This window comes from Melanotaenia boesemani, chromosome 10 (genome assembly GCF_017639745.1).
Source record: "Melanotaenia boesemani isolate fMelBoe1 chromosome 10, fMelBoe1.pri, whole genome shotgun sequence".
Lineage (NCBI taxonomy): Eukaryota > Metazoa > Chordata > Actinopteri > Atheriniformes > Melanotaeniidae > Melanotaenia > Melanotaenia boesemani.
Genome location: NC_055691.1, coordinates 3929620 through 3945717, shown reverse-complemented (window position 1 = coordinate 3945717; position 16098 = coordinate 3929620). Strand labels below are relative to the sequence as shown.

The window sequence follows — 16098 nt, the reverse complement described above, 5'->3', positions numbered from 1 at the left end:
TTATAGTTTTGTCCTTCTTTAACCTTGACACACTTATACTGAATTTTCCCTATTGGCACTGATATGCCCTCATTATCATTGTCTCGTTAGACAAGCCAATAACTCATCTTTGTTTTCTTGTTTAAATCTTGATTATTTTGATCTCAAGATCTGGCCTAACATAAAACATATTTGAAAAAAACACACCAACAGATATGCATCTTCTGAGCAATTAATATAATTTGTCGCTAAAAGAACTGCTCCAAATTAATTCCTGACACTCAGAGGTTTGGTGTACCACCAGCTGCCTCCCATTCAGTAACCACCCACCCAGTAACCCCAGCACCCACTTTAGATGTTAATCAGCCAGTAGCATGAGGAGACCTGCAGAGTTAAAACCAATTATATGCAGGAATGTCGTGATTCAGAGGAAATAATCAAATACAAAACAAAGATTTTCTTTATAGTGAAAAAAACCCAAGTGTCTCACAAAGAACTAAACAAATAATCAACTGACAAAGTCACTGAATAATGACTGAAAGCAACTCTGTCAGGGATCCAAGTTAGATAATGTCAGAATCACAATTGTACAGCCTAAAATGCCGGATTAGCATGAAATTTTAAGTTGATGCAGAAACTGGGAAAGGTTGGCTGGGGCTCCCTGATCTGTGTGAGCATGAAGTGGCATTCGGGCTAGTTAACGGCTGCTGTTGGCCACTTGGTCCTGTACAAGTGGATGCCAGCTGGGGAATGGCGGTAGTCTACCTGGACAGGACCAGGTGAACTAGCCTGGACACCATCAGCTGTTTGCTCACTCTGTGGTGTCCAAGTGGATTTTGGCTAATGATAGTTCACTCTGCAGGACCTACTCCTGGTAACTGATGGCTAGTACCTGCTCATTGCTAGCTTCTCCTTTTATTCATTTCTCACAGTACATGCTAATTAATCACATTCAGCAGACATGATCTGCAAAATGAAAACTTTCGCTTTTAAAATGACTTGGTGGATAACATGCCTGATCTTGCAGGGGAAAACTGCTTGGAAAATATGAATATGCAAGAAAATCCGGGAACTATAATGGAATAGTGGCCAGTGTGTTGATGTGTGTTTTTTAAGCCTTTAGTAATGCTAAAGGTAGAAATTCATTGTTTTAACACAACAGATGGAACATGGAAAAAACATGGAAAACCATGCCATGGGCTCTGTAATGCTTCAGGCTTCCTTGTTGGGTCAATAAAATCAAGATATCCATTTCTTTTCTTAGTTATTTGATTGCTTTAAGGCCTCCTAAATCCTGACACAGCGCTCTGCAGGTCAACCCAAGCTACTGTTAACAAGTAATGTAGGTGAGGATTATGGGCTCATTCTAATGCTTGAACTCATCTGAGGTTGATCTGGATAAAAGGATCAGACTAATGTCTGAAATATAAATGTAAATGTTCTTTAAATACACTGAAAGCCCTATTGAGGCCCACTGAATAGTTTTGTGCATGTTAACATCTGCCAAACATTCACCTATTTATATCCCTTTCACAAGAAGCTTATCAGCCCTTTTATGGAGATGGACTTTCTCTGACCTACGTCTTCCAAGCCTCCCGAGGCCTTTTATCAAAGGCTTTTTACTGCACCACGTTACCTTTATGTCCCCCCCCCCCCCCCGCCTTTTTTTTTTTTTAAGGATTTCTTGTTAAGCTTTTAGAAACGAGCCATCCAACATCCAGTATCAAAGAGACACCATCCATTCACAGGAAGTTGAAAAGAGTAGAAAAAGAGGAGAAAAGTTAAGTACAAATCAGTTGTGCTTCCACTAGATATTCTACAGGAGCTTCACTTATTTTCCCCAGCAATGGGCCCCGGTGTTAGTGACCCCTCTTTCAGAAGCACCATAGGCCACCCGGATCTGCCCAGTCATCTATTACAGCACACCGAATGGTGGCAAGCACACAGGAGGAGGAGGAGAAAAGAGGGGTGACAGTGGTGACAGAGTACCAGTTGGACACCAGCAGACAATATGGTTGGCTAACCAAAAACAACCCCACGACTCCCCCTTTATCGCCCACCCGCCCAGAAATGAAAGGGGACCATAATGAGGAGGAGGATTAAAAAACCCCCTCCTTAAAGGGGGGAAGGGAGGTAGGGGAAGGGGACAGTAGAAGGATGAAGGCATGAGGCTGTGACAACGGTTAACAGAAGATGTGCAGCCAGTGGCAGAGAATCACTAAAAAGAGAAATATGAGAGATTAAGAGCTGAGGAAAGAAAAGGGAAATGAAGCTGGACAGAAAGAATATGTCAGCTCAAGCAAGAGAAAAAACAAGACTTGACATCATAATTCCAGACTGCCAAGCTCCCAGAACTAAGTTTCTAACATAAAAACGGTTCACAGCCTCTAGGTTAACAGATGGCCACAGGGACTTCAGCTACAGGGTGTTATAGAGCAGGCCGGTGTGGGCTGCACAATAACTTAGAGACAAACTTACATTAGAATTACATAACCTGTGATGACATCTTTACATGAAGATATCAAACATGGCTATTATGAATCAGACTGGAAAAGAATGTTTGACAAGGACATAAAGCGATTGGAGTCATTGACTACGTTTAAATAGACATTATGTTATCTCCAATTCAAATCAATCTGATCACATTTTCCAGCTGACATGTATACATGGACGTTGGATAAAATGATCTGATCAGTTGTGTGTTTAAATGATGGAAAGATTTAATATTATCCAAATGCTTTTGACATGAGCAATATGTACTCATTTCATTAAATTTGTTCAAAATAATTTCTTGTTCTAAATATCTATGTGAACAATTCATTGTTACAAGTCTTTTATTCTTCGACATGCCCAACAAACTCTTCAGTTTTCAATGAAAATGTATCCACAAAAGTCCAGTTCTGTTTGGCTGCCTCCATTTTTTAAGTCTTTTCTGAAACTCATCACATCACAGAACCCCCACGTGGTTCAAGCATGTGCAGAAAGAACACTGAAGCCATCAGAATGAGTGTCCAGTGGTCCCTCGCTATGACGCGGTTCACCTTTCGCAGCTTCTCAGTTTCACAGATTTTTTTAGTGCAATTTTGCATGTTTTTTTTTACAGCGCGTTTCATTCTATAACACTGGACTTATTTTTCTAGGAAGGTTTGAACTTTGAGGGTGTTTAAACAAGAGAGGAAAGTGTGAAAATGTTCATGCCTGTCTGAGAAAAGTGTATAAAGTGTGTAGTGAGGGGTTTTACAGCCTTAAAACATCTATAACGGGGTGGCCAATGTCAGTCCTCGAGAGCCACAATCATGCAGGTTTTCCAAATTTCCCTGCCCTAGCACAACTGACTCAAATTAAATGGATCCAACAGCCTATAAGGATCAGCATTAGTTTAAGTCAGGTGTGTTGGAGCAGGGAAATTTGGAAAACCTGCAGAATTGTGGCTCTCAAGGACTGACGTTGGCCATCGATCAAATTGACGCATTCTGGATGCATGCTCCTTCAAAAATGGACTCCGTGCGTATGTTTAGCGGAGAGCAGTGACAAGGTGCTGTTGGGACGCTTCTAACATGCACCTGCCAATCTGGAAATGATTTAATTTTTCATGTTAATTAGGTAGAGGTTATGACAATAATCAGAACAGAGAAAGGAGAAACACAAGAAAAAAAAGTCCACTCGACATTCCTCCTCATCTCAGTTTAAGTACTGTAATACTTCTGTACTAGCTAGATCATTTAGTTGTAGTCATTCACTGCAGACCAATGATCTTAATACATGAAATATTCATTCGGTTTCTTTTCATAGGTATTCCAGAGTATTTCATCAACCACCTAGCTTGTGATGAGCAACAAAATGTAACCTACAGGTCTCTCATAGAGTTATAAGCAATTCAGAACATCTGCCTGTAGGCAGTGAAACGGTGTGTCTGTGTGTGTGTTGCTCTTAATCAGCATGTAGGTCATGCCAATTTCATAGCTGTCTCTGAAAACTAGAATAAAATCATTTATATGAACCGTGAGGAGAATAAAGCTGCCAACATGTCTGATTTTAGGGTCCAACATCATCATTCAGAATCTCTGCATGTCTCAGCCCAGCATGAAGTACAACCTAATCAGGTTTAGTAAATTAGACACGATCTGCTGTACGTGCAGGTTCCTCATTCAAAAACAAAAACACAAATACTTTTCATGTTTCACATTCAAACAATAAAACATATTAAGCAAATGTCATGCTTATACAATAAATTTATCTGTGAGGTTAGAACTAAAGTCCAAATATTTTTTCCTTGTGTGCAGGTCTACGCTAAGTAACATTTCACAGTACGTATCAAATTAGTCATTTATGCTCAGCTGCAGGGCAGCCCCATGTCTCTTAGTCCATTACCAATAACTAGCATAATAAACATGACTTGTTGCACCATCTTAAGCTTGACAGCAACATGGATGCCCAGAATATTGTGTTGGATTGACAACTTTTCACCACAATTTACTCTACTGTTGCTGGGAGTAAAAATCCTTTCTTAAAATTCTTGACTCACATCTGTCGAACATCGCTGTCTTCTGCTGGTCCAGGGAGTCTGTGTAAACCAACAGGTCCCAGACAGGGACAGTCTTTGTGAATTAAAGGTCTGTATTCTTTGCATTCAGCATTTTTCCACAACAGAAGTTTTCCACTGCTGTTAGAGCAACCAAGAACTGCGTCTCCCAGATTTCCTTGACATTTTTAAGTAGTAAGCGGTAGTGTTTAGAAAATGATCTTCACAATTACTTTGGACAAGTGCACAAGTACCACCACAAAAATGGTGGATAGTCTACTTCTGGTAATTTCCCGGAATAATGTATAGAAGGGACTTCTTACTGCTATAAAAACACATCCTCTTCATTCTAGGGCTGAGAATATTCTTGCTTTTTAACTCTGCATTTTTGCAGACAACCGACTCTGTTGTGAAGATAATTGTACTGCTGCTGTTATATGAGGATTCCACTAGGGGGCGTATTAGAGAACTCAGTCTGGAGACAGTTGCTTAATTTGTGGGATAAAAAAATATATAAACATGATGACAATAGAGGAGGTTAACATTTGGTTAATTTTGAGGTCACAGCAGAAAAGAGACAGACTTGGTCAGCAAGCTTGTCTATGAAATTTTCATTATGGAAAATGACAAAGCTAAGCCGTGCTAATCAGAAACCATGTTAAAATGAATAAAAAAGGCCACAGTTTTTTCTGGACTAAAGTTAAAAATGGACTGAGGCAAAGTGGAAAACTGTTTCGTGTTTTGACAAATCGAATGGAGCTCTCTCTCTGACATTTTAATTAACTGTACATAACACACCCTTAGAGGACAAAGCATCACTGCAGTCAACAATGAGGTGGCTGGGGGTGGGAGAAAATCTTATTCTGGTGTATTAAATGTCATTACGTGTCTGTTAATAGAAATACAATTGGCACATATTGTGGCAGAAAACACTACTGAGCTGTGCGGTTTACCACAGCATCACGTAACTACACAAAAAATACCACTGTCACATCCATTAACAAAAAAAATAAAAATGTTCAAGTGATAGAGCTTTGTATCATTATGTAGATAACTTCATGCAGGCAATGGGATCTGACCTGCAAAACAATAATATTTTGCACATATGGGAATAAATACTTTGGAAGTTCAGGCAATTCTTTAAACAAAAACAAAAAGCTATGACATGAAAAAAAGAAATAATTGTATGATTAGTGGGTTTTCAAAACTTTATCATAAAGAAAGACACAATCATTTTAAAACTTCAATATGAACATAAGAAAAATGACATATTCTAGTCATTTTATATAAATATACACTATTTTATATAAAATTACATAAAATCTTACACCTGTAAACCTTGTTTTAAATCTGATCTTGAAGATAAGTGCTTTGTTGTTTCATCAGTGGGTGTGAACTGAGCTTCTCACTAAGACGTGTGGAGTCCCTCAGGGGTCACTGCTTGGACCACTGTTAACCACTAAACTTTGAATCTAACATGACACAGTTATGCTAAAAATGTCTGCACTGTACAGCTTCTAAGGGTTTAATTTACATATTACACAGTTATGCTTTTTGTGCTAAAATGGAAATGTTCTAATATGATTCCTAATTCTTTTCATATGACACTGATTTATTTACTTCTTTAAAGCACTTTCAATTTCCTCGTGTATGAAAAGTGCTCTAAAAAATAAACTTGTCTTGTCTGAACTCTGCAGAGGCAGACATAACCTGATAAATTTCTCCAGTAATGTTGAAAGTTTACAGGCCAAATCTAAGACCAAACAACTTATTAAGGAGGATACTTTTTAGCAGAGCACAAACGAACAACCAAGTCTGGGAACGGAGGTGGCAGACAGTGAAATTGTGGGAGGTAGCGAGGCTGGGGGCGTTGACGAAGATTAATTAAGAGAGGAGTGCTGCTTAACTTGCACTTCATCGGTCTGTAAGGCCTCCAGGCTGAAGGTGGTGGAGGAGCTGCTGGAGACGATTCACTCATCTACCCTCCCTCACATACTGGGCTCTCACACTTCCAGTCCAACATCCCAGTGTGACAGATCCCCGCCCCCTCCTCTTTTTTCACCCCTTTTTTACTTTGCACCCCACCCTTCCTTCTCATTCTGCCCCGCTTCATCTCCCACCTTTCTGGAGTTGTCCTCTTTACTGCTGTTACTGAACAATTCTGTTCTCTGACAGCATAATTTACCCGAGCTGAGGAGGTGACGCAGGACAGGTTGGCTTGTCTCCCCATGTAACCCCAGCCTTCATTCGTCATAGTGCCGGTGGAAAGAAAAAGCGGGCCGACTCTGTAGGATTGAAAGCGGTGGCCCCAATCTATGCCTGAATGAACGCCGATGAGCCTAATACCCACTAATCTGGTGATCAAATATCCCCTCGGTCACAAATGATTTTTTTTGTCAGACAACCAGTGGGGCAGCAAGGGACGTCTGCCAAGTTGCAGCAGTGTCAGGCGGAGAAGGAGGGATAAAATGAATGAAAGGGACAAAGGGAGAGAAAGTGGTGAGAAACAGAAGGAAATTAAAACCAAGGAGAGGAAACGCTACAAAAGTCACCTGAGGTGACTGCAGTGCTGGTAATCCTCAATAACAGAATCTGAACTGGTTGCTTCTTAAATCTAAAACTGAACTAGATCCAAACTACACTGAACTAAAAACTGTGGGCTATTTTAGACTTTCAAAAAAAGAAAAAACAAACAAACAAAAAAAAAACAGATTCTTAAGGTTCATAATGTCACTGAAAATCAGGTTTGTTTCCCATTTTCTTTGTTTAAAGCTGGGATGCTGACCATCTGTTACGGGCTGTGCTGCTGCTGCTTTGTTGCACGTGTAAACAAATCCCATCAGTCAGGTTATGATGTACGAAACGCCCCGGACACAAATGTGTTCAAAATTTCCATAAATGCCTTATTGTTATGTTGTGTTTTTATTGTTCATCAACATTTTAATCAAATGAACAGCTGAATATAAAATTGTTGACTAATAAAATAATGAACTTGGTTTCCATTATTTTTTTATAAACCCAAAACAAAATAAACAAGAACAGGCTGTTTTTTCACTTTTGATTAGAAGAAATTAAACTAAAAAAATGACCCACGGACAGAAATAGATTTTAATATTTAATTTGCCAAATTTCTCTGACCCAAAAGACACTGTCACACTTCTTGTTGGGGTCGCTTGCTCTCTCCCAGCTAGCCTACGTGACACTATGTCAATTTCAGGGTAACCGCTGCTGCTGCATCCGGACACACCACGGATTGTAGTGGACGACTGAAAATAATAGACACAAACATTTATGTTGTAAATTCAACCTCTAGTAATCTCTGGAAAAATGCATTTAACTGCAATTCAATATAAAACAGGATTTAAAAAAATAGAAATTATCCCTCAATCCCTCTGTCAAATTAGAACAGACCTAAAGTTAACTTGACATTTTAAGTACTTTTACAGCTCCGGCTGTTCTCTAATTAACAGTCTACAACATGTTAGAGTACGTTTTAAATGTTTCCTCCACACTCTTCGCTAATAGGCATAAATATCTGACGATAAGCCACGTTGGGATCAGCCAGCAGCAACTTTATTTTCAGTCTGTTCATGGAGCAGAGGTGAACGCTTCCTGCTCTGTCTGCAGCTGTGAGCACTGCTGGATGAGGGAGGGGCCTGAGTCAGCACCACTGCTCTCTGTGAACCAGTAAACACACCTTCACGTCATTCGACAGAAGTCTCCAAAATCACCAGAAAAAATCCTTAGATTTGTTGCTAGTCGTTTCTTTGAAATAGAGTCACTAGATGGGTCTGAAACTTGCTAAGTATAGCAGCAACATCGTTAAATGGTGCACAGACAAACGTTCTGCGTTGTTTGGAATGCAAACTGTGATTAAACGTATTTAGTTTCTTAACGTGCTAATTTTTTACCAGGGCTTATTAGAGAATAAAAAACAATACTATTACTCATGACACATAAAAAAATGTGACTGATTTTGGGCCTTCAGGCTAGATGCCTTGTCACAGCATTGAACCAGTGAACCCACCTTTATTCTCCTTATTTATGAATATTTTAATAGCTTTCAAGCCTTATATTTAGAGGGTGGCCACAGGATGATCCACTATTTATTACACAATTAATAACTCAGTCGCTGCATCTGGCATTCTGCTCCACACTTTCTACCAGTTGGTGGCAGTAATGCACCAAATTGCTGCATGCCCACCACTAAGGAAACAACAAGTCCTTTTATCCACACAATGGCTGAGTGCAATGGAAAAATACAAAAAAAAAAAAAACAGCTGAACACCACCAACATATGTAATATGTAATATATGAGGATCATGACTCAAAAAGTTTGGGAGCCACTGCACTGCTACAGCCCATACAACATTATATCGCCACTTGGACAACACATGAAACAGGAAACAACTTCTGGGCTACGGAACAAATAAATAGCTAACAAATAAACATAAAAATCTGTTTCTGTCCGTGGGTCGTTTTTCTTTTTAATTATTTCCCCCAGTAGGAGTGTGTTTACCATCAAAAGACAAACTTGTAATTACGACAATATTCAGTATGACATTACCCTTCATCCTGCTGGCTGAAATTCTGACAACGACTCTCTGAGATAACTAGGTTTTGTTGTTGTTGTTGTTAATTATTTTGCTTTTGCTTTCTGGCAAACTAGAAAATTTCATGACTGACACTTTGCCACCAGTCTCCTTTTTTTTTCCTAAAAAAATAATAATAAAAAAAAACAAAAAGATCTACACATTATAACTTGTTCTATACAAAAGGGTGCTTTTCCTTCTACTGCAATAGTCAAGCTCTGATTAAAGAAAACAAATTTAGATCCATACATACTTAAGTGGCAGCTCTGACACACCTGACCTCTATTCTCTGGTCTTTGGCCCCCCAAAGAAGATTAAACCACAGCTACACCTACTTTAAAACACAGCAGCATGTATAATGTCAACACCTGATAGGATCTTTCATTACACCCATCTTAAAGAGTCTGAGTCAGGTTATATAAAAAATTAAGAAAATAAAAATAAAATAAAGAAAATGAGAAAGTGAAACTTCCCGGAAAGATCCATCATCACAAAATGGAAAGAATATGATACCACCACAAACTGTCTCTTAGGGGCTAAACCTACAGCTGAGCTAAGAACAACATTAATCAGACAGGCAACAAAGAGTCCAAATGTAACCCTGATGGAGCTGAAAGCTACACAGCACAGACTTCTGGATCTGTCCACACATGTGGAAGACTCCCCAAACAACTTTTACACAGTCCTCTGGTTAGATGAGACTACATTTAAACTTTTTAGACATATCTAGCACAAACCCAATACCTCTTATCACTCAAAGAATACCAGTGAAGCACAGTGGTGGAAGCATCATGCTGTGGGGATGTTTTTCATCAGCAGGCACAGGGAGACTTGTCAGAACTGAAGGAAGACCTTTGGAAGTTCTTACTTCTGCCAGCACCTTTTCGTGGACCACAACAGTTTAAAGGAAATGTCTGGAAATTGTGTTTGTTTTGTTGTTGTTTTCTTAGTGACTGTAAACTTCTATCTTTGGCCTGGTTTAACCAGCACAGCCTACCTGAGTATTGTTGCTGACCGTGTCCATCCCTTTATGACCACAGTGAAGCATCTTCTGATGCTACTTCCAGCAGGATAATGCACCATGTCACAAAGCTCAGATCATCTCCACCTGCTTTCTAGAACATGACAATGAGTTCACTGGACTCCAACGGCCTCCACAGCCACCATCTCAATCCAACAGATACTCTTTGGGATGTGGTGGAACAATAAATTCTCATCATAGATGTGCAGCCAACAAATCTGCTTTTAGATAAATTTTAGAGCTTGAAAGTTACTCTGATCATAATGTGGAATAACGAATGTGTTTTGCGATTTTGCAGATCCATTTTGATCTGACCTGAACAAAAATAATAAAATAAATGAAGGCATAAAATAGATAAACATATTAAATACAATGTAAAATATATATAAAAATCTACAATATCTTTAATATGTGAATGTGTGAAGTTTAGAAAATGTATTTCCAAATACATTGCATATACACATATATTTGTAGGGTGTTTATACTGTTTGATGTAAAAATATTGTTAAAACTTTACTATTTTTCTTCAGAAATTTCATGTTTGTAATATTTTCTACAAATATATCTCATTACCTGTTGATAATGTAGCCTACATGTAATGGAAAAATGTAGAGTTTTCATTATTTCTAGGTAATTATGGTCTCATTTTACTGGTCTGGCCCACTGGAGGTGAGTGTATGTGGAATCAGGACTGAATAAGTGTGACTCCTCTGGCTAAGAGTCTTTTATTCAGGTAATGAAATCCTCTGGCATTAAAGTGATGTTGGGGATCTGGGCTGCTTCACCACAGCCTACAAAGATCCAGCACATGTTTTCATAGTTTATTATTTCATTCACACACATTTTTGTGGCACTTCTTATTCTGTAGTGTTGGCTTGCAGTGCCTTCTTCCTCTTCCTCTACCTCATCTTCACACACGATGGATCCATCAGGCGACCAGGACTTCAGTGTTTTGCTCAAATGCATTTCTACACGTGATCTGTTGAAGTCAGGATCGAACCACTGAAATCCAGGCAGAACACTGTGTCTTGCTTCCACCTGAACCACAACCGGTTCGAGTCTCAACACAAACATGACGTCATAGCCAAGTTCAACACACGTCTGTCACGCGGTGCAGTCCGATGTGAACTTAGCGTTCACAGAAACTTTACTTCTTATCACTCAGCCTACTGTCTTAATTTACCCATGAATCTCTGAAGGACTTGTAGATGATTTAACCCCAGCGTCATCGTCTGTCTCCGGGAAGCGTCTGAAGATCAAGTCTGGCGCTACTGTTGCGACCAGATTTGGAGCGTCTGACACGCTTATTTAAACCAGACAGACCACCGTGTCCAAACTTTCCCCCCCCCCCAAAACTTCACGCCTCATAACGTTTAATCTGCGATCCCACAGACCAGCGCAGTGGTTATTAACAGAAAATATGAGCACATTTTGGGGAGGACAAACGCTTTATTATCATTATTATTATTATTATTAAAGAGAATCGCACTTTGGATATGTTTCCAAAGACGCACATTTTTGCGCAAGATTCCGCTTATTTTGATTCAGGAAATTAGCCTGCGCAATTTTTAAGTGGCCGCCAACGACACGCAGGTGCCTTCAGTTTGTCTGGAGCGGAGCAGCGCACTTCACTTCGCTGCGCACCTGAAGCTGCTGCGCATTCACTGCAAAACTTGGTACAGCAAGTTCAAAACCACCTTTTTGCAAAATCTGACCATGAAGATGATCTCATGCCATAGCAAACCTTACCTAGTTGGCATATGAGGATGCAGTGTCCAGTCAGTAGTAGCCAACAGCGTGTAGTCTCCATATTAAGAGGGGAAAAGTCGCAGATGTGGTGAATAAACAAATCCCGTCGACCAGCAGTCCTCACAGCTCCATGCTGCCGAGCTGCTCTCCTGCTAGATGGGGTCTGGCTGTCCGTGTTGGTATGGGGAGCCTGGAATTCCCGGGTCCCGGCGTGCCGCTCCACTCCGTCCGCTTTCCTCCGTACAGACTGACTGACTGACCGAACTGGAGCCTCTAGATTTGGGTGGTGCGCCGCCCACATTTCACGGTTCCTCCTCAGCAACAACACAACCGATATTTGGGATTTGAATAATACCATGCAAGTGCAAAATCATTTGTAGGTTTATATTTTTATGCAATTTCTAAATTGATTTCTGTAATTATTAGTGTTTTTACAAAAGAAAAAAGGGAACGTCAAATTCATTATGAAGTGCAAAGACTGAATAAATTGTCAACTTAGAAAATATGTAAAGGGAAAGTTACAGATGAATAAAAGAAAAGAGAGGTAGGGGAAAGGACAGAAGACAAGAAAGAGTGGGAGAGTGGCCTGTATGCAGCAAGTTCTTCATACTCTGGGCATCTTTAGCTAATTTTAACAAACCCAAACAACTGATAATCAGTAGCTACTGAAATCAGTTCTGTAAACCAATCCAGGTTTTCTGAATTTACTCACGTTCATCTAACATCAGATGATCATCATAATATATTCCTGACAGGCTGAGAAGTAATTAAGCCGCAAAAGCAAGAGGAAACAAGGACATGCAGAAACATTTTAGGGGCTAAAAAAAGGCAGGAGCTCCACTCATGTTTCATAAAAAACAATGTTTCGGGTAGTCTAAATTCCATCATTTATATTTACACTGTCCACCGCATTTTCTGGATTATTTCTTTGTTGTAACAATGAAGTAATGGTCACACACACACACACACACACACACACACACACACACACACACACACACACACACACACACACATACACACACACACACACACACACACACAATTTTAATTTAATAATATAATATAATATAATATAACATAATATAATATAAATGTCAACAACAACAATAATAAACCACTACTGCTACAGTACACCACTATATCTAATTATGTAATAGTAAAATAATTATTATAATAATCATTATCATTGATTGTAATACTAGTACTAACAAAAATTCTTGTTCTACTATAATTTGAGATGTTTCATTTGGATATATATATTTCAATCTCTTGTGCCACACAGTCAAAAAAAGTAGATGGTCAGTTTTGGAGAGAAGACTTTATTCCACACAGAGATAAACCAGAGTCGTCCCTGAGAAATACTGAACACTGTAGATCCTTTTATGCTGTTATTTTTCTGTTTTCTTCAAAGGATGCCCCAGGTCTCCAGGTGATAATCATAAAGATGGACTACAACAGAAGATAATGGTACAGATGATTGCCCTCATGATAGGGGTGATAATCATATAAATGGCAGTTCAAGCCATACATAGCTTTAGGGATGTTCTACAGAGAAATTTCTTTTCTTTTTGTGTCCTTGAACTATTTAAGCTCTGTTTCAACTCTCTTTATCTGTTCTTCAAAGGACAACCTATGTGTATCTAACATTGTGGTTCAAGACGTGGGCCCTGTGGTTTTGACCAGCTGCATTTCGGTTAATTTCTGTGATCAGTTGCTCTGTAATGTCATGGGGTGTACTGGGGTTATGTTTTTAAAATGTTTTATCCATGAAAATAACAGCAGGCTTATGCGTGGCTCTGTGATGTTACCATGGCTGTTTGTCCCGCCTTTTGAATTTTTCTGTAGATTATTTTTTATATTATTTTACATAGAATATAACAGAAACATAAAAGAAATAAATCAATACAAAATAAAATGTTAATAAATAAATAAAAATAACAAAAAAAAAACAAAACAAACAGAGCTTGTGCATGTTCCATGATTACACTGGTGCACACATCAGAGCTCGGCTAACAACTAAGCAACTTTGGCGCTATATTTAGTGAGTATTCAGACCCATCTAGCAACGCTATTAAAAAGAAATGGACTTTTTCTGGTTTTATTGGGGACTTTTGCAGCGGGCGCTGCTGCAGGCATTACTAAAGCAAGAGTTTACAATATTGATAGTGTCTGTTAATTAATTAAGTTGTCCACTAAAATAGCACAAATATTGATATGTGATTTAAATGCGATTTATCAACATTAATTAGTTACAAAGACTCTAATTATTTAGATAATTTTATTTTAAATGGAGTTTTTAATATACAGTATAGTGGATGGCTGTCCTAGGTGGCGTTGTGCAGGTCTTCAGCTAGAGGGTTTGCTGCGGGTGTTATTGTTGTATTCATGCTTTTTCTTGGCTTCAGGTAGGTGCTCCCGATGGTTGTCTGCTTCGTTTTCTTACAGAGGCTGTAGAATGTTTTATATTGAGTTTCAGTTCAGGTGTAGAAACTGTTTGTCTGCTTTTCCAGTTTTGGTTTTAGAGTTGTTGATGTTGTGTTCTCTCTGTTGTATTTTTATTTTGTTTTTCATTTCCTCACACTTCCCCTTTCCTTTGTTTCTTCTTGTCAGGTATAGCATAAAATGAAAAAAATAACAAAAATAAAGAACAATACTCAAGCAAAAGGAAAGGCTTACACAAAGCTCCTCTTGGCAAAGCATATTTGTTCGGTACAACATGGACGGCATTCTGCTGTCATGATGTTGGGCAGAAGAAGCAGAAAAACATATTTAAATAAACAAATAAATAGTCAGACTTGAAAATATGAACAAGACTAAAAACAAACAAAAAACTTTTTACATTTTATTTCCATTACTCTTCCAAGAATGAATTAGTAGTGAAACTAAAAAGCAAATATTCTTTAATTATCCTTTGACTACGCTCCGAACTGTCCAAGACTTTTTATTGTGGTCTACCTTTTAAAAAACAAAACCAACAACAAAAAAAAAAAACAACTTCTTTTTACACAGGCTACATTATAAGAGAGAAATAATTGAAGTCACAATCTACAAAGTGAGACGGGACAAACTGTCACAAGCAGAAGTGTTTTGGGACAAAAGAAACTTTTATTTAAGCCAAACGACGGGTGCTGCTGACGCAGGAAATCCAAAGACTGAACATTTAAGTTTAAAAAATAATGAAGCCCAAGTAGGGATACTGGGATGTAGATTAGATGAGTGGATGTAGGTCAGTAATTAATACTAGGACAGACTGATTACGTGGCGATCATGTGACAAGATAAAGTCAACCGATGTGGCAATAATGAAAGGTAACTTTAACCACTCTGAAACTAGAACCAAGAACTAAGAAATCAACAGAATGCAGCAGAACTAAAGCTGTGCAAGATAAATAGAAAGAACATAATCAGATACTAAATGAGTTTACTGTACAACAGGAGCTGAACAAAGGCAAACAACTAAATTTAACACAATAAAAGAACATCAGTGTTTGGTGGATCATTTCTTTTCTAATATTGTTTGTTGTAACAATGTTTCTTGGTAATAAATCTTCTACTGTTGGAAAGTGTGTTTATTTCCCTTCTAAACAGAACCACATTTGTGAGGATCATGTATTTGTGGGATGAGCAGCAGAGTTGAGTGTGTGGGTTGTGCCCATGAAAAACTTGCCAAATCTTCTCTGTGCCAGATGACCTGCTGTAAACTTTGCATCTGTGTTAGCTTACCTTGTTAACTCATAGCTGTGTTGGCCTGTCGGCTAGTTTGTCATCATTACTTCAGTTGCAGACTTTGGCCTTTGCACGTCCCATGCAATCTCAATCCTACAAAACTGCTGTTGAAGCTGAGGACTCATAAGGAGAAAACGCTAACCCCCCTTTCAGAATGCAGTCCCTGCAAATAACCACCTAAGCTATGGTGTACGACATCAACAGGGTTCAGAAGAGTAAACCAACAGAAAAAATTAAGCTTCTGCTTTTGTCTGAACGCATGTCTGTAATTAGGATGTTACATGGGCTGTAATTACCATTACAATTAACAAAAATTTTGCATTGTTTTTAAATTTCTGATTTCATTATAATCATTGTCTATTTAAAAGTTTTTGTTAAGCCTTTTGAATTTTTTTCTTTTTTTTTTTTGCATACATAATTTCCAGCTGGGACTTTTCAAAATGCTGGATCCAGATACCACATCTGAAAAAGACTTTGAAGTAGACATGAACAAGTTATGGTCAGATC

General features: G+C 38.6%; 1 protein-coding gene across 6 annotated transcripts in view; it reads right to left on the bottom strand.

Moving 5' to 3' along the window:
• ptprz1a (protein tyrosine phosphatase receptor type Z1a) overlaps positions 1–12103 on the bottom strand; it is a 91532-nt gene extending 79429 nt beyond the window's left edge. For all 6 annotated transcript variants that reach the window (XM_041996772.1, XM_041996774.1, XM_041996773.1 and 3 more), the window contains exon 1: positions 11864–12103. In XM_041996772.1, the coding sequence (XP_041852706.1) occupies positions 11864–11924 (61 nt within the window). In that variant the 5' untranslated portion in view covers positions 11925–12103. The remainder of the gene's footprint in view (positions 1–11863) is intronic.
• Between the last annotated feature and the right edge of the window lie 3995 nt (positions 12104–16098).